This window comes from Homarus americanus, unplaced genomic scaffold (assembly GCF_018991925.1).
Source record: "Homarus americanus isolate GMGI-L3 unplaced genomic scaffold, GMGI_Hamer_2.0 scaffold39152, whole genome shotgun sequence".
NCBI lineage: Eukaryota > Metazoa > Arthropoda > Malacostraca > Decapoda > Nephropidae > Homarus > Homarus americanus.
In genome coordinates this window covers 240,001-260,094 of record NW_024727888.1, presented here as the reverse complement: position 1 = coordinate 260,094, position 20,094 = coordinate 240,001, and the positions used below count along the sequence as shown (strand labels likewise).

Genomic DNA, 20,094 nt, shown 5'->3' with positions numbered 1-20,094 from the left:
TTAACACTGTACCATATATACCACTGTGTGTGATTGTTGGCGTGAGGGAGAGTCACACTAAAGGAAAATATGTCTATATAACACTAATCAGTTAATATATCTGGTTAAATCACACCAATACCCACCAATCACTTCTCTATCAGTCCATATCGATATAATGTTACACTAAGAATAAACGAAATACAAAGTCATATTAATTTTCACTGCACAGAAGCACAACACCTGCCACTCACGTATACCAACACGAAGGTTCTAATTTCACCGTCAGCACAACTTCACAAGGTGTTTATAGGAAAGATTTGAAAGGTAATCCCTCGACGCGTGATGCACAGATGAAGTTTTGTTTACAACCCGCTAGATGGCTCTGCCTAGGTATGTCGTCTGATAGCTTTTATATAATGTTTGGAAGATTCAACACACCTTCAGTAGCTTATTATTCATCCAAATATATGACTGAACAAGATAATAATTGGTATCTTGAAGGATTTAGTAATAATATACGGCTGGGAATACCTGACCTCTGTAAAGGTAGTCAAACTGTGCTGGAACCTCAATAGATGGCGCTACTATTCGACATCAGGGCAGCCACTCGCCTATCTTCAGTATCTTTCCACAGACATAAACAAGATGTTACGTTAATATAATACTTCATAAGCATTTCTTCAGGGTAATAATATACAGTGTACTTAAGAATATATTCCATTCATGAATCCATAATGGTAAAAAAGATTTATACTTGATGGATTAACATGTGAGAAATTGAGAGTAATTTGAGTTAACATCTAAAGATACCAAGTCAGATATACAGGGTGTCCATAAATGATTACCCTGATTAAAACATGAGATCATACTGTTTTTAGGGTAATCATTTATGAACACCCTGTACTTATCCAGCCATACAGATTAATACAACAAAGCAATACATACTGATATTCTTAGTTCAATATTAAGCTATATTAAGGTATAAACTACAGAGAATAAAGTATACTGAAATCCTGATGACAACAATTTACAGTATAATGAATCAACTAGGACTGGTATGCTGACGGTAGTACACAGTATTATACACCGAGAAGCTCAGTAAACATCTCTAACACTCAGACACACGGCTAAAAGCATATAGGGACGTAATTAAAGTAGGTAAAGCCTTTGAATTTCAAGGTGTCTCTCTCTCTCTCTGTTGGTTTTACATTTATATCGATGTTGACTTGAAATAAAGTTTGGTTTTGTAATAAGAAGGCAGCTTGATTGTGTCAGATGGCAAGGTTGTGTCAGCTCGCAGGATTGTGTCAGATGGCAAGATTGTGTCAAATAGAAAGGTTGTCAGATGGCAAAGTTGTGTCAGCAGGTAAGGTTGTGTCAGATGGCAAGGTTGTGTCAGATGACAAGGTTGTGTCAGATGGCAAGGTTGTGTCAAATAGCAAGGTTGTGTCAGATGGCAAGGTTGTGTCAAATGGCAAGGTTGTGTCAGAGGGCACGGTTGTGTCAGATGGCAAGGTTGTGTCAGATGGCAAGGTTGTGTCAAATGGCAAGGTTGTGTCAGAGGGCACGGTTGTGTCAGATAGCAAGGTTGTGTCAAATGGCAAGGTTGTGTCAGTAGCAAAGGCAAGGTTGTGTCAGTAGGCAAGGTTGTGTCAGATGGCAAGGTTGTGTCAAATGGCAAGGTTGTGTCAGTAGGCAAGGTTGTGTCAGATGGCAAGGTTGTGTCAGCAGGTAAGGTTGAATCAAAGGGCAAGGTTGTGTCAGATGGCAAGGTTGTGTCAGATGGCAAGGTTGTGTCAGCAGGTAAGGTTGTGTCAGGTGGTAAGGTTATGTCACATGGCAAGGTTGTAGATGGTAACGTTGTCGTGGCAGATTTCATAGTTGTGTCAGACGAGGCAGCAGTGTCAGAGAGCCAGTGGGAGACGCCCTGTAGCGACGTGGCAGGTGGCAGTGGTTTAGTAAATGCCCTGGAAGTGGGTGGGAGAAACGACGGGCTTATGGGCGCGGCTGTGGGCGTACTTGTGGGCGTAGAGGATGGCGTGGGCAGGGACGTGGGTGGGCATGGGAGGCGTGGGTATCTACTGGTACTAGGAGACGACTCCCTTCTTGGCATAGGTCGCAGAGGTTGACCTGATTCGTCGAAGTGAACCATCAGGCTGAAGGTAGGAGGTCAGAGGTTATACGACAGGTAACGGAGGTCATAGGAAAGGATAGTCCAGGTCACACAGGTCATACAAGAGGATAGTCCGTGGCCCAGGTCACACACAGGTCATAAACCAGGTCATTTCACGAACCACTACAGAAAACAAACTATAAGGTGAACTAACACACAAACCCTACTGCAACACGTCAACACAAGCTGGAGATAATCTGGCAAAATACGTCATGAAACTAAGCCCTTTCCAGAGACTGATGTGTAATCCGGATAAATGCCTATTAAACGGAATTTTCCATCCGCTTAATAATCGGATTTGGTTATCATAAGACGGTCAAAGTTGTGGTATAATTTGATCAACAATGTGAGGTTAAACTGACTTGAATGTTGATATTATATATATATATATTTGTCCTCTCAGTAATTATTAACCATTTAGAATATTAAAGACTGCCTGGGATTTCATTTGAATATTGAGTGTTGTGAAGGTTAATTAGCAGGTGAGGTCTACAGGTACAGTTGCTGGAACAGGTGTGTCTTTGGTGAAGAGCATATAAACACATGATAATGATGATGATGATGATGATGATGATGATGATGATGATGATGATGATGCATAATGGTAGTGGGTGGAGGTGGTAGTAGTAGTAGTAGTGGTAGTGGTGGTGGTGATGGTAGTAGTAGTAGTAATAGTAGTGGTGGTGGTAGTGGTGGTAGCAGTAGGGGGCAGTACAGACTCACCTGGATCTGTTCCTGGTGATGTACTCATGGTAAAACTTCTCCAGCCTCAGTGACTCCTTCTCCCGGCGGATGTACTTCACCAACACGATCAGGAGAGACGTGGCGAAGAACAACAACACGAAGATGATGTATACTACCGCCATGGCCTCCTCAGACGGTTCCTGCTGTAGAAACACTATTTAACCACTTACAAAGGAGGTCCTGAAACCTATGATCCTTAACCTAACCTAACCTAACCTAACCTAACCTAACCTAACCTAACCTTAACCTAACCTAACCTAACCTAACCTTAACCTAACCTAACCTAACCTAACCTAACCTTAACCTAACCCTAACCTTAACCCAACCTCAACTCCTAACCTTAACCCAACTCAATTTAACCAAACCCAACCCCCAACCCAACCTAACCTAACCCAACCTAACTCAACCTTAACTCTAACCTAACCTAGAGTATATTTTGCCCACACGAAGGAGGAGTAATTTAATATTCCTCCTCATATTATTAGTGTTAATTTAGTATAAACATGTCAATTAAGTCACCCTCACCCCCCCCAGTGCTCGCCTAAATTAAGTTTAATTTAGAGGATCAATAAATACAACCTTGAGCTGAGTGTCATTGGCTAAATCCCCTATTAACAGTATGTCATATTATAATTAGAATTTCGTTCAATAGATGGCGCTGAGAGAGTAAATATATAGGAAAAGTTGACAACGTTGTAGACGAAAGTATCACCAGATGTCAGCCACAACTTTCACAGCTTTATGGTTGATCGTCTGTTTTTATGTTTCAGATGTAAAAAAAATGGTTTAGCTGGGCCAAGAAAAGTGTAGTAAGTAAACACAGCTTAAATATAGCTCACTTTGACAGCTATATAACTTTTCAGAGGACACGTTCTCATATATGCCTCCCCTCGGCCATCACCGTGTACAATGATTTATTTTTACATAAGAATAACACTAAAATGTCTACTGTGATTACTTCTACAATATTTGGTGACAATAACGTGTAATGAAATAAAACAAACACCCATAAGCATTTCCTCTATATCCTACAAGTCTCATTAATCTCCGGGTAAATGTGTCAGAAAAGAACGACAGGATAATAATACTCGTGCGTGTTAATGGTACAAAAAGTGAGATGAAGTGTAGAGTTTTTGCTGAAATACTGTGGGGTTATGAGTGTGCTGGCTGTGTGGCGTTCTTGCTGAGTGATTCATCTTACGGTCAGTGACCCATCAACTCCTTTATGTTAACTTTGTTTATATAATCTCTTAGGTGTACATAGTTGGTAAATGGCTGTGTAGCTGTGACTGTAATGCCATCAAAAGTATTACAGATGCTTCGTGTAAACAAGTGTGTGTGTGTATGTGTGTGTGTGTGTGTCAAGTTTAGAAGTCCTTTGGGTGTGTATAAAGAGTCCTTTGATGTTTACAACGCCTCTTGATTCTTAATCACTTGTCTTTACCAGGAACAGCCACACCGTGAAGGACAAGGGGACCATAACACCCACGAGGATAGTGTTGCTTTACGCTGTTTGGTCAATGACAACGAACTGAAACCAACCAGCAGCCCTTGATGTGTTCTTGACTGCCTCGCTACAAGACCTCGTAAACCTTAAGAGTAGATGCGCTGAGTACAGAAGATAATGGAGTGTATTACGAAGTTCTGAAGGCGTAATTTTAAGGGAATCGTCTTCACATATTACACTTAGAAGATAGTTATTCTACTTAACCTGTCAGCGAGAGTGAGAGGTGACACGGAGAACAGGACCCGGTAGGAGTTCTTGAGTCAGTTCACAGGTAATAAAGTTGAGGGACTGAGGCAATGAATTAAGAAATCAATGAAGAGTAACTATCTACCCTGCTCATCACACTGACCTTGACAGACATACGAACAAGACGGTGAAATAATAACAAATAAACATTAAGGCATTGAATTAAGATATCCCCTTAGATATTGCCAGTACAGTATGTAGAAATAATACATAATGATACAAGCGAAGACACATATATGTTTCTTTTGTTAAGTTTGCAGGTACTGAATACAGGTGTTCTAATTTATATGACGGATTTTTTTGAGTAATTAAATGTTATTCTAGATAAACAAAAACATACAAATACAGGTATGTCATGATTTGTATAGGGGACGATTTTGAGTAGTACTATTTTTATTCCAGATACAACTGTACAAATACCGGTGTGTTCTAATTTGCATGAGAAATATTTTAAAACGATATAATTTTTTTATCCCCGATAGATCAATGTGTTTCCATTGATCAAAGAGTTTTGTTATACATATTTCCAATTGGGTCAATCTTTTTTTTTAGAGCACTCCAGTGTACCGGGAGACTGGTGACCCCGTTAGCCCGGTTATCAATACAACAACAACTACAATAACTTTTGACGGGGTTAAAATACTAGTCGGAGCCGGATTTTCATAACAGTCAGAGGATAGGTTAGGTTAAGTTAGGTTAGGTTAAGTTAAGTTACGTTAAGTGTGGTTGGGTGTGAGGCTAGGTTACTTTGAGTGAGGTTAGTTTAGGTTAAATTATGTTAGATTAAGTAAGGCTAGTTTAACTTAGTTGAAGAAATATAGTAAATAATGAATGACAGGAAGGTGATGTCGCTTGAAGTGGACAAATATTTACACAAGGAGATGTTCTGTATCATAACACATAACTCTTCCCTTTGTTTACACTCGATCAGCTGTGGCCGCCTCATACAACTTCACAAACCGAAGACAAAAGCGTTCAGAAAAATACCAATGTTTAGAAATTCTTAAAAATACCAAAGCTTAAAAATTCTTGAAGTCTTGAAATATCAAAATCCTAGAATTCTTAGCATAACAAAAACTTTACTTTCTTGATATAACAAATTCCTGATATTTTGAATGTACTAAAATTCAGGACTTTCATTAAAATACGAAAATAATGAAGTTTCTTAAAATCCCAAACCTTCTTACAGTCATTTCAGTTCAGACAATATAACATTATTTAAGTTCAATTTACATAAGACATATTATTATCTTTATCGTCTATTACAATATAATATTTTTTCGATGTTTCTGAAGGACTAGGACTTATAGATGAAAATAGATATAACTTGTGCTTAAAAACTAGAATTAAAAAGGTGGGGAAAACTAGGATTATTATTCTCCACAATCTCTCAATGAACTAAATTTCAACAGGTAACTAAAATACAACAATAGTCTTGTAGATTAATTAATAACAAAGGTGAAAAAATCTACGAAAATTTCTGGAATAAATTTAAAAAAAATACAACTACTTCCTAAAAATCAATAAAAAGAACTTAAGATCCCTAAAATTGGTCAACATGTTAATTGTTTCTTAATTAGATGAAGACAGGTAAGTAGCATTATTAATACAGGTGTTTCTTAGAGGATCCCGTACTAACACTAATTATTTTCTTATTGATCTTATGTTATTATCACCTAAACATCATTAAAGGTATTTTACTTTATATAAGACAGTCTCACCCTCGATTCGTTATTAGTGGTGTCTCGTTATTAGTGGTGTCTCGGTATTAGTATCTCGTTATTAGTGGTGTCTCGTTATTAGTGGTGTCTCGGTATTAGTATCTCGTTATTAGTGATGTCTCGTTATTAGTGGTGTCTCGTTATTAGTAGTGCCTCGTTATTAGTGGTGTCTCGTTATTAGTGGTGTCTCGGTATTAGCGTCTCGTTATTAGTAGTGCCTCGTTATTAGTGGTGTCTCGGTATTATCGGTGTCTCGTTATTAGTGTCTCGTTATTAGTGTCTCGTTATTAGTAGTGTCTCGTAGTTAGTGTGGTGTCTCGTTACTATAGTGCCTCAGTGTGTTATTAAAGGTGTTCTGGCTGTAAGCTGCATGAATAAGCCAAAGAGGATAGTTACTTATTCATTCTCTGTTAATTAGAGCGAGTGATGAGTGTATGAGGCTGAATCATCCTAGTCCAAAGTTAACAGCGGATGATAAATTAGTGGCGATACTGACAACATTTTTCTACATACAAATAATATCATACTTAACTACACATAACAGCAGTGATATATTGTGCGTGTTATGGTGCTATACAGAACAATACAGACGCGACATGGTACAGTGCACACATACACACCATCAGTAACATAGCATGATATGAAACAACATTACTGACTGAATGTTTGGGTGGGATTTAAAGCCTGACAGTCTGTAGAGTAATGAAGTTGTGTATTATTGTAGTGTGTGTGTGTGTGTGTGTGTGTGTGTGTGGAATTAATGACAAAATCCCCGCCCCCCACACACACACATACATACACCAATTACATTAATCTTACTCAAAGTTAGTTAATTCCTAGTATCAGGTTAATGAACTCTGAGGATATTAACAGAAGTTGAGACTCGGATAACAAATATTCCTCAGTAACACAAGTCTGATACTGACAAGGTGTGCACAAACAAATAAACAAATAAACGAGAACAAAAACACAAATAAACGAAAAAAAAAGGACAATAACAAGAATAAGTTATAAGGGTGAAAAAAAAAATAGTGGAAATTTTCATATATTTGTGGGAAAAAAAAATACATTCCATAACTATTAAAAGGAGGAGATGAAAGACGACAGGAAACACCAATAGACGATTCAGGTGACCACAACTCCTCATTATCATTAGTGGGAGCCTCAGAGTGTCACGAATATCCCTATACGAAGGTTTGATTCTCCACACTGTCAAGGTTTACACAGGGGATAGCAGAGGGGTTGCCAGCTAGTAACTTCCTGTCCGGTGAAGTGTAAACAAGAGAGCCACGTGGAGTAAACAGAACCTCACGTGGTTTATAGCATTACCTGAGCTCACCTGACACTCAATTAATACCTTGGTCGTGAGAAACATTAAATATTTGGTTGTGATTTTGAGGAGTTAGACCGAGATTGTTTTGATATATATGACCTTAATTGTTTGTAATTCTTAAATGATTGTGTGTTATGAGTGTAAAGAACATTCATTATAACGGTAATCGTTTTATAGAGTTCACCTGACTTATCTCACCTGATCACTGCCCTAACGCTAACCTGGTTGGGGGGGTTAGGTTAGGTTACATTAGGTTTGGTTAAGTTTGGTTAAGTTATGTTATATTAAGTTAGATTATGTTACGTTATGTTAAATTAGGTTATGTTTTGTCAGCGTTAGTGTAGTTAATGTTAAAGTGAAATAATCTGGGGTTTCTAATCTTCAGGTGATCTCTTTATTATTTTCCAAGACTCGACCAGCAGAGGGGATCATTAACTCACAAGTCTTCCTACACCAGGGCGTGAGTGGCAGACAACTTACCCATGAAAGGTAACGCAGAAGCTCATTTGAGGAAGGTAAACAGAAGATCTAGTCACATTAACTTACCTTTGATCTTTGACCTTTAATCTTTAGGGTCATGTAAGGTCATGTATATTCATCCCCCTACTGCCTTGGCTGGTGAGAAGTGAAAGGAAAAATAAAATCAGCTCCAGAGGGACATACGTGCGATGGAGAATATGACCAATAAATTCTCTCTTAACGTCTACCCAGAGAGGAATGAAAATGAAAGATGTCTTCAAGATTACAATTTTTCAATCTTTTTTTCCTCTATTTCCTCCATCTGTTTTCCTCTGTTGTCTTTCTTATTCATTTTCCACAATATTTTTTGGCTAATTTAATTGTTGATTTTTCTGTCTTTTATGTCATTCAGGAAATATTAAAAAGACTCAATATGTTAGTTATTAGTTCAAGTGAAAAAAAAAAATATTTCTTCCCACCCCCCCAAAAAAAAATCAATGGACTTCCACCTTACAATTTTAACCAAACATGTTAAACTTTTCGTGTCTTTCAAATTACCACTATACATAGTCTCCAGCCACCTCTAGAGTGCGTTAAAATATTATAATGATGATGATAAGTTGTGCTAATGAATCTGAGTCCTCCAACACTAATTACTCATCACTAATTACTCATCACTAATTACTCGTTCCTTGGTTGTGGACAAATAAGGCTTACCTTTTCTCTTGCGTTGGTGGTGTTCGCTGCCTTCACCGGGAGTCTTAACTCTCCTTGAATCTCTGAGCCTTTACCTCCACACCAAGCCTGGAAGACACACACACGTCAGGTTAATCTAGGGAGGAGCAGGTGTGTGGGTAGGTGTGTGCGTGTGTGTGTGGGAAGGTGTGTGGGAAGGTGTGATGGCAGGCGTGTGTGTGGGGGAGGCAGGTGTGTGTGTGTGTGTGGGAAGTTGTGTGGGAAGGTGTGATGGCAGGCGTGTGTGTGGGGGCAGTGTGTGTGTGTGTGTGGGGAAGGTGTGTGGGAAGGTGTGATGGCAGGCGTGTGTGTGGGGGCAGGTGTGTGTGTGTGTGTGGGGAAGGTGTGTGGAAGGTGTGATGGCAGTGTGTGTGTGGGGGGGGCAGGTGTGTGTGTGTGTGGGAAGTTGTGTCGGAAGGTGTGATGGCAGGCGTGTGTGTGGGGGGCAGGTGTGTGTGTGTGTGGGAAGTTGTGTCGGAAGGTGTGATGGCAGGTGTGTGTGTGAGGGGGTCAGGGGCAGGTGTGTGTGTGTGTGTTGTGGACAGGTGCGAGTACAGGCGTGGGTAAAGACAATTAAGAACAGATATAATATGAGTCAACAGAAACATACCTTAAAGAGTTCCAAAACTAATTCTTTAATATTCGAGCCATCGTCAGGAGTGAGATGTTGTTCGTCAGGAAAGTGTTGGGCCGGCAGGTGTTTGCTGGAGGTGTTTACAATCATTATGGTTGTCCAGATGTAAACAAACACACACACACAAGAGAGCTGAATGTCCTGGAAGAAAGAAAAGTTGAAATTATTACCATTTTCCTTTATTTTTTTTCGCCTGAGGAAAAGTTAAAATATTATTGAAGTTACAAAAGCCTTTAAGAGTTTAAATAAAAAAGGCTTTTAATAGGACCAATTGATCTATTGCATATTAAATATAGCTTTAAGGTACGATGGTGGAATTTAATTATTAGGGGGGGGGGGAGGTGGCCTCACTGCCTCAGGGCACACACGAGTTTACAGGGCCAAACTGCAGGTAGGGTTAGGTTAGGTTAGGTTTGGTAAGAAAAAGAAGAACAAGTACAAGAAAAACAACAACAACAACATTAACAATAACAACAACAAGAAACCAAGATAAAATTAAGGATAATTGAAGAAGAAGAAAAAGAAGAAGAAGAAGAAGAAGAAGAAGACAGTCACCATAATTTAACTGCAGAATTAAATCCGCCTCAAGACGCGGCTCACACTCGCTATATGAACACAACCCGGAGTTAGGCCGCGTCGGTGAAATTAATTTATGCCAAATAATGAACATTCCCTTGACACCACTGATACCACTGACACTCTCCTGACACCAATGACACGCCCTCACACCGCTAGCTCTCCCCTGACACCACCAGCACTCCCTCACACCACTGACACTCCCTCACACCGCTAGCACTCCCCTGACACCACTGACACTCCCTCACACCGCTAGCACTCCCTGACACCACTGACACCCCCTGACACCACTAGCCCTCTAACCTAATTCCAGTTGGCTATTGGTCCATCATTCGCTTTCTGTGATTAAAAACTCATCTTGGAGAGGGGCAGATAGAGTAGGGTGAGGGATGTAGGGTGAGGGTGTAGGGTGAGGGTGTGGTGATGTAGGGTGAGGGGTGGGGTGAAGGGTGTAGAGTGAGGATGGGGTGAGGGGATGTGGGGAAGGGTGTAGGGTGTGGGGTGAGGGTGGGTGAGGGTGTAGGGTGAGGAGGGTGGGGTGTAGGGTGAGGGGTGGGGTGAGGGTGTAGGGGTGAGGGTGTGGGGTGTAGGGTGTGTGGGGTGAGGGGTGTGGGGTGAGGGTGTGGGGTGAGGGTGTGGGGTGGGGTGAGGGTGAGGGGTGTAGGGGTGTAGGGTGAGGGATGTGGGGTGGGGATGTAGGGGTGAGGGTGTGGGGTGAGGGTGAGGGTGTGTGGGGTGACAGATGTGGGGTGGGGATGTGGGGTCAGGGGTGTGGGATGAGGGTGTAGGGGTGAGGTGTGGGGTGAGGTGTGGGGTGAGGGTGGGGTGAGGGTGTGGGGTGAGGGGTGTGGGAGGGGGGGTGAGGGTGGGGGTGAGGGTGTGTGGGATGGGGGTGAGGGGTGTAGGGGTGAGGGTGTGATGTGGGGTGAGGGATGTATGGGGTGATGGGGTGGTGTAGGTGGGGGTGGGGGTGGGGTGAGGGTGTAGGGTGAGGGGTAGGGGTGTAGGGGTGTGGGGTGAGGGTGTAGGGTGGGGATGTAGGGTGAGGGTGTAGGGTGAGGGAAGTAGAGTGAAGGAAGTAGTAATAGGATAAGGGGTATAGGTTGTAGGATGCTGCCCTCCATCTACCCTATTGGGCCAAATTGAGTGAGGAAGCACAAGGGAGGAGGAGGAGGAGGGGGAGGGGCATGGTGAGGCAGGTCTACAGTAAGGGTCGGCTCCCATAATATATATATATCTTGCTATAATAAATAATAGTTTCCTTCTCTCTATCTCTTCCTCCTTCCTGCTGGTGGCTGAGAGTAGTGGTGAGGGTGGGGAGGGGGGGGGGTGGGGGGTGGGGGTGGTGGAAGTGGCAGAAAATGGGTGGTTGGAAGGGGAATGAATGGACGATCGGTACAATATGTAAGTTAAGAGCCACAAGATATTTTTTATAATGATGGTTTTAGGGCCACTTTCCTACACACACACACACACACACACACACACACACACACACACACACACACACACACACACACACACACACACACACCATCTACAGGGGGTTAAAACAGCCTATCATAGAAGAGTAAATCTATCATATTTAAGGAGCTAATTTAAGCTGTCACACGTGCAATTATGCCATAACCAGGAGACATAATTATACCATTCATAATACCAAGACACCGTTTAAGTCCACAACACAGCCTTATAGAAGAGATTAAGCTATCATACTTGAGAGGATAATTCGGATGATAGGGAGAGAACGTCATTATACCTTTGGATTAAGTCATCATGTTCCCGAGTATAATTATAATGATTTGATGAGATTACGTCATTGTATACTGAAGAGTTGATAAGGTAAGTGAGGAGATGACGATGATGGAGAAGAAGAAGAAGAAGAAGAAGAAATAGAAAAAGACAAATAATTAACAAACATTCCTTCACCTCTACTCTCCTCACAGTCCATAAAACACGAATATAACTATAAATCCAAACACCAAATAACTGAAGACAGAGACATTACTCAGACATGACGAGAAACGGATGAAAAAATAGAACGAAAAATACAAACGCAAACTCCTTAAGCTCTTCTCACTTAACGTCAACATAAGCATAACAGAAAACGGTGATGGGGGAGGAGAGACTACGCTAGTTAGGGTGACAAGGCGCGGGAAGAAGAAAAATATAGTTTTGTTTATGTGTGCTGTTTTGTTTATCTTGTGGTGCTGTCAACTAGATAAGTCATTAAGTATCGTTTACCAGTCATTCTTCTAAATAAACAACACATTCTCAAAGGTTCCTACGTTAATTTATCCTCTAAACTGGTGATGTGAGAACGTATCTTACTGACTCACTAAATCTACGACACAAAGATGGATTCTCAAATGTTCCTACGTTAAATATTCCCCTGAATTTGTGATGTAAGAACGTAACACCATTTAAATTATCCTCTACCATTGTGACCAGCGAGGGGAATGTGACCAAAACACACGTCACAAGTTCTATGAGCAAGGAAACTAAAGCTGCCATGTCGTATAAACGTGAATCAACAATACCAGACCGTTGTTTGGTTTACAGTGACCATCTGCCGTTTACCTCTGACGGTGACGCTGACATTGACTCTACACGGGTTAAGATAACATTGTTCTTTGCGAGGTTCACAGTACAAGAAGGGTAGATTGCGGAGCCACTCACACAGCCAACTTGAGTACCGAAGGCATACAATATAAAATTGATTGTACAGTATGAGTCTGACTTTCACAAAGCTTTTATGAAAGTCTTATTTGATTGACTGATTGTCTGATTAACTGACTCACTGACTCACACTCTGACTAACTGACACACTAACTGACTGATACACTAAGGTCTAAACATAACTAGATCACTCCCCTGTTATCTTTTTTTAACCTAACCTAAAATAACTCAAACTCAACGAAACGAAACGAAACCAAACCTAACCTTGGGTCTATTAGTTTATTATTGTAGTACTATTGTTATTTAAGTGGCTCTCGATACGTCACTTATACACCTGTTGGTCATTCATCAAGAAATAAACACTGAGATGTCACTACTTGCATGATACACACTCAAACATGTAAACAGTTCACCCACAAATGGAGGAAAGGAGATTGAAAAGTGACATTTAGGTTGAGAGAGAGAGAGAGAGAGAGAGAGAGAGAGAGAGAGAGAGAGAGAGAGAGAGAGAGGAGAAGAAGCGAGAAGAGAGAGCAAACGTAGCTTCCTAGTCATCGAAATTCAGACTTATAAACTGAATGGCATCCTAATTTATCAAAGCTAAAACAAACTAAAAATGCTGTATCTTTACAACGAGACAAAAAAAGCTAAATTCTCTCAATCACCTTAAGTTTTATTTTGAGATTATCGAATAAACGTAACGCATTTTTTCCACGATAAAATTGCGTGGCCCAACCTGGAGTGTGTTTCGGTACCTTTATTCTACGAGTTGCAAAATCCAACATGGCCTTAATCGACCTTAGTATCCTCCCTGTGTGGTGAGTATATCTCTGTCTTCCCTGTTTGTTTCTCTCTCTCTCTCCTCCCTGTTTGTGCCTCTCTTCTCTTCCTGTTTTGATGTCTCTTCTCCCTGTTTGTCTCTCCTTCTCTGTGTCTGTCTTTCCTCCCCCTGTGTTTGTGCCTCTCCCACCCTGTGTGTCTGTTCTTTCCCCTTTGGTGTACCCCCTCCTCCCTGTGTATAAACCCTAATCTCCTCTGTATATGTAGACCATAAGGTTCATCCTTGTGTGGTGACAGGGTAACACCCCCCCCCTTCTCTCTCTTTCTCTCTCTTTCTCTCTCTCTCTCTCTCTCTCTCATGTGCATCTTGCCTCCCGTGTGTGGTCTGTATCTCTCTTCGGTCTCTCTCTCTCTCTCCCTCCCCTCGTTTGTGTGTGTGGCTAAACACTGTACGCTCCCCTGCTTGTTGACGCCCACTAACACACACACGCCCACTAACACACACACACACACACACACACACACATACACACCTTTCATGTTGTTTTTGCAACATATGCCAAACCGGATCCATGTCCTTGTGTTTGTATTTTTACTTAGAGCTATGATTGGTTTGAAGGTAGGGTGGAGAGAGAGAGAGAGAGAGAGAGAGACCTACCAAGTCACCTTATCTCAAAATCGAATCATGGTTTTCCATTAATTCGCAAAACGTGAATTATTTCTTAGAATTTATATCAAATAAATCGTTAGTGTAATAATGCCTGAAATTAATACGTATATGAAGTTTGTCTTTTTTCTCCTGTACAGTTAATTATTAAGTTGAGTCTTCATACTATGGCTAATTTAATTCCTTTAATTAGAAACGAAGTTATTATTATCATTATTATTATTATTATTATTATTATTATTATTATTATTATTATTATTATTATTATTATTATTATTATTATTATTTTTATCCCACTTTCCATTTCTTTCCTTCCTCTCCATCGCCTTTCCCGTTCCCTTCCCCCTCTTATCCTACTCCTCCCCTCTCTATAAAAATTATCCTTAACCACCAATCTATTTGCACGATAAAATCTTAGTATTTTTATTATTACTAAAAAAATCATTCACCTCAAAACACAAACATTCAAAGCTATAAAAGTCATGACAAACACAAGACCGAAATAACTGAATGAAATATGTAGAAACTAGTGTTACAATTTTTTTTGGGCGGACAAGGATCGAGTGGACCAGGGAGCTACGATGACCTATAAGAGACTGACTGTATATAGCCTGTGTGGGAGTTATATATATCCCTCTTACACAGCGTACACGACGACCCCCCCAGCTGATGTTGTGGGAGTAAGGGGACAAAGATTACTACTACTACTACTACTACTACTACTACGATTACTGCTATAACTACTATCATGGCTACTACTGCTACTATTACTGCCACACTGCACAAAACCTCGCGAGCCCCTGTAAACGCACTAGTGAAGGGGACTGTACATATGAAACCACAACCATTACCAACACCGTCACCCCTATTACTACCACAACCATCACCATTATTTCTACCATCACCATTATTACTACCACTACTACCACCACCACAAAGAACATCAACACCCCTACCATCACCCCCTACCAGCACAATCACCACTCCCTACCACCCCCTACCACCACCACCAACCCCCCTACCACCACAATCTACACCCCCAACCACCACCAACTCACATATCTAGACACACAAAAATCAGATCCATTTTTACAGATTAGGAGCAACGTAGCCAACAAATGTTTATAAATAGTTCACCCTTTAGTTTTGTTTAAAGCTGCTGCCACACTGCTAACGTAACGGTGAATAAAGGAGGAGGAAGAGGAAGGAGGAGGAGGAGGAAGAGGAGGAGGAGGAGGAAGAGGAAGGAGGAGGAGGGGGAGGAAGAGGAGGAGGACGAAGGAGGAAGAAGGAGGAGGAGTAAGGGATGAAGAAGAAGAAGAAGAAGAAGAAGAGGAAGAAGAAGAAGAAGAAGAAGAAGAAATATAAAATTCTTCAAGTAAATCTAAACTGTAGGATTCCTCTTTAACTAATAAATGAAATTAATTTATTTTCTCAATAATAATAAACCTTTCATATAATAAATCTTTTAATTAAACGTTTTTCTCTCTAATAAATAACAATAAACTCAACTCAAAGGTGAATTATATAACGAGACGCAGATCATAAATTCCAATATACGAAGTGAAAAAATTATGTGTGTTGGGTATAATTATGCTGAGCCTCTTTAGTACCATTACATGAAGGGTATAATTATCATGTTAGTTGTCTCTTGGGGTATAATTATCATGGTGTCGTCGGGAAGAAAACACTATTATCGTCTAATGAAAATTACCACAGAAGGTGATTGGTGTAATGGCACGAGGTAGAATGAGGATGTTTTTTTTTTGTGTTGGTACAGAGTGTAATGAGTAGTGTGATAAGAAGAAGAGAATTTATAATACCTGTGTGGATACCTGGTTAATTGTGTGTCTCCGCCTCTCCTGTCATCACCAATACCTGCTCCTCCATCATTCTCAACACAGCTTGTCCACTCTCTCTGTCTCTCTGTCTCTTTCTGTACTTTTTTCTTATGTATTTAAGAGTTTCTACACACACACATGTTTGAGCAATTCAACACCAGGTTAATCCTTGTGTTATATCTTTATGAGACGAATTAGTTTATCAGGAGTCAGTGAGTTCTTAGTTCAACTTCTCTTGTATGTCTTTTCAGCTAAGGCACTGCTGTTATTAATAGTTTCTGCATAAAAGCACTTAAGTTTGTCTCTAAAACTTGTACATACTCTTACGGTTATAATTAATTTTCTTTTCTCGTCATAATAGTTTCAATACTGTCGACACACTCCGTTTTCTGTGTGTTGTAATGGTTCTCCCAACGTCCAGCCGACCACTGAGCTGGGCCGACCTGGGTGGTGGTAGTGCCGGCCCTGGCTCCCCGGGTTGTTGACTTAACTAAGTATATGCTGTTCCCGCTGCCGCCGTTTACCCGCCCCGACGCACAAGTAAACCTGTCATTAGTTATGGTCATAGGCGCGTGGGTGGCTGCCTCCCTGCCTGCCCTCATACCTCCACTGAGTCAGGCAGCAGGAAATGTTTGTAGGAGTAACGAGGAAATGGTCTATTGGATGACGAGAGTTGTTTGGGTAGGGGAGATTGTTATCATGTTACCCCCCTCCCCTCCCCTCGTCCGTGTGTCTGTTTGTGTTGGCTCGAAATGGATAAACATGACGTATTATTTATAACTAGTGTGATCTGAACGACACCTGTTACGTTGCTGATCATAGTTCAAGGTGACTGTCGCTAATAAAGACAAACTTCTAACACAAAAATAAAGATTCATATGTTTTGGGGGCACTCATAGGTCAAGGGTCAGGGTCATTATCCCCCACCCCTCCCCCGCAAAAAACAAAAAAATAACAGCAACAATGAATTCTGAAGGAAGAACTTGGAAATATGAATAATCTTAAATTTTTTGGACGGGTTTGCCTTGAAACTCACTAACCATCATCATTCCTCTCCTACCATTATCTCCCTCTCTCTTCCCTGCTCTCCTCTATCTATATCTCTCATCCTTGTTCTCCCCTACCATTATCTCACTCTCTCTTCCCTGCTCTCCTCTATCTTTATCTCTTGTTCTCCCCCATTCGTCTCTCTCCCCTCTCAGCCTTGCTCACCCAGTACACGAGACAATCATCCATCCCCTTAACCTCGCTCTTCAGGTTATACAAGTACACTCTCACCACCCTTACCTCTCTCCTCTTGACGCAATCCAGAAGTCTACTTTTTATCGATAATATTGGTATTTACTCTCTTCCTTCCTCATTATTCCATTCTATTTCATCTAATTTTTCTTTATATAGTACTCAAGTCCTTCTTACCCCTTGAGTACGATGTCAGCCTCCTGAGTCCAATGGATTAGGTGGTCTATAGTAAGATATCTGAGCACTTGAGTAAGATGGCTTGATCCTTATCCGTGGACCCTCTAGATACACTCTGCTGGGCCCTGGAGTTCTGTAGTTCGATAGTTGTGAAAATGTTCGAATGTCTGGAATCAATTTTTTTTCACAACACCACCTGTACAAACATCCACCACTGATTTTTGTTTTTCAGTCTTCGTAACAGTAGAACTCCTTCACTTCTCTACACGTAACCACTAGTAAGTATCTGTGTGCCCCACTCAAGCTACACTGAAACCGTTACTGACGAATAGAATGAAGAACGAGAGAATATTAAATCTCGTGTCTTGGAATCTACAGTACAGTGTCTTTCCTGTAGATATAATCCTAAATTGGTTACTGACACTGTTCTTCCAGATGTGAAACTCGACCAACAGATGGCGTAAGGAAGCACGTCAAATATTAGTGAATATTTTAAGTGATACGATAAAAAAAAAAAAAATGTCGCCATATTGAGTTTGGAGAGGGACCCTTTTCATCGTTGCTGCCATCTGTTGGTCAAGTTTTATAGCAAGAAGCTAGAGGCCTTATTGTTTATCCGTTTCACTGTCAGAGATGGTTTAGTACCTGGCAGTGAGGCGGCGCTGTTGTAGTGTTCTCTCTCTCTCTCTCTCTCTCTCTCTCTCTCTCTCTCTCTGCATTAATCATTTATTTCCTATACGTATTGATTTTTGTCTGTACATTTGTTAATATTTACCTCTTGTCTATCGGTTTTCTTTTCTATCTCTCTATTCATTCCTCCCTTTCTCTTCCTCTTCACTTTGTGTGTCTGTCAATCGTTTCTTCTTTATCCCCTTCTCCCCCTCCTTCATTTTTCTTTCTCCCTTTCTGTACTCGTCCCTCTATCCTTCTACCTTCCTCCCCCTCTCTGTCTCACTTTCTCCATTTCTCCATTTCTCCCCTCCTCCTTCTCTTTCTCTCACTCCCTCATCCGTAACGCCACTTCCCCATCATCCGCCTCTTGAGAAAGGGAGAAAAAAGCTCTGGCCGGGAGAGGGACTTGTTCCATTGACCCTCTCAACTTACCTTGGAAAAAAAGTCATTTATCGACCCTCACTGCTCAGGCTGCACCAAAACTACATTAATTTATTGTACCAGGATTCAATGTCATCTTACTGGAAGCCTCGACGATTGTATATATTTTTTTTAAGAGTTATAAGCAGTTATTATCTTAGTATTATATATGGAAGTTATAAATATCATCTCAGTATAATAGTTCTTAAGTTATCTGGAAGGTAAGTTGTACCTTATTTATAGCTGAATGTTGATATTTTGGAAAATTTTACCTTAAAAACTTTCCATTATACTACTACTACTACTTTTTTTTTAACGTGGCCTCCAGCCTCCCCCAATAGCCACACCTTCGCCACCATTTAATTATCTAAATATTAAATATCCTCATACATAAGTAGCTATCCTATCTGTGTTAAATTAGTTGAGCCGCAGATCTATGCGGCATTCAGTGACAGTAGCCTCATAGTCAATATCTGCAGCAGTTGTCGGAGTTGGGGCAGAAGCTCTCGTTCCCCTGAGGCAGAGCAAAGCCGACCGAAGGAGAGAGAAAGACAGTCGACATCTCATCCAGGCTGTAACATAACTTCTGGGCTGCTGCTTTTGTTCGGAGATCACCTCTGCGAGTCTGGCGTAGAAACATCTTGCACTTGGTCCCATCCCACCAGAGGTTGTGAACACTAGAGGAGTGAAGCTGCCTTGAACAACGTTTTGAATTCTCTCCCCATATGCCCTTCTCTTGCCGTTCTCGTTCCTCCTATGTGCAGCATCGAGAGCTAGGTTACGGTGACATGCGGCCATGGGATCAAAAATCCTGATGTCGAAGAAAGCTCGCTGTCCCCGCGTCCAGAATCCTCGAGCACTGACGTCCACCGGGCTTCGTTACTATTACTACTACTACTACTACTACTACTACTACTACTACTACTAATAATAATAATAATAATAAATTCATTAAAACCTCGTATTATATTTACCAGCCTCTGAGTGACAACACAAACATTAGAGACGAGTCTTTAAGGTTTCAGTAAATACTAAACAGATGCCAGCGACCCCTTACCATTAACCACCTCTTCTGCAGGATCAAAAGCTCACTACCTCCTTCTTCTGCGCCCCCTGCACCACCTCCCTCATTCTCTACTCTGTCGTCTTCTCTCACGCCTCTCTCTCCAGCCAGTAAATCCTCACACCATTTGGCAGGGCGGCGTGGATCACTGAGATGGCCTCAATGAGTTTTGCTAATTACTTCTCTGAAATTTCACCAACCACTCAAGCTTTCCGTCGTGCCAGAAGCATAATGGTCGTCATTAATCGAGGATGTGGACTGATGATTCCTCCGTCTGTCTCTCTGTCTCCTTCTCTGTCTCTCATTATTTCCCTCTTTCTCTTCACCACAGAATGACTAGTCCGTCTCTCCTGGTATTTTGGCAGGAGATTGTTAATGGTACACGTTAATAATTCATATCTCTCTCTCTCTCTCTCTCTCTCACTTCGTCTTTGTCCTCAGTTCAG

The 20,094-nt window shown here is 41.1% G+C and overlaps 1 protein-coding gene across 2 annotated transcripts; it reads right to left on the bottom strand.

Moving 5' to 3' along the window:
• Positions 1-744: 744 nt before the first annotated feature.
• Positions 745-16,507, bottom strand: LOC121865956 (mucin-2-like). 2 transcript variants are annotated; one of them, XM_042365524.1, is made up of 5 exons: positions 16,060-16,507; positions 9,511-9,675; positions 8,883-8,969; positions 2,879-3,042; positions 745-2,138 (listed from the first exon to the last, which is right to left on the bottom strand). In XM_042365524.1, the coding sequence occupies exons 2-5, from the start codon at positions 9,622-9,624 to the stop codon at positions 1,193-1,195; spliced, it is 1,311 nt and encodes a 436-aa protein (XP_042221458.1). In that variant the 5' UTR covers positions 9,625-9,675; positions 16,060-16,507; the 3' UTR covers positions 745-1,192. The 2 variants fall into 2 exon arrangements, with proteins under 2 accessions (XP_042221458.1, XP_042221459.1); XM_042365525.1 differs by having other exon boundaries at positions 2,879-3,039.
• Between the last annotated feature and the right edge of the window lie 3,587 nt (positions 16,508-20,094).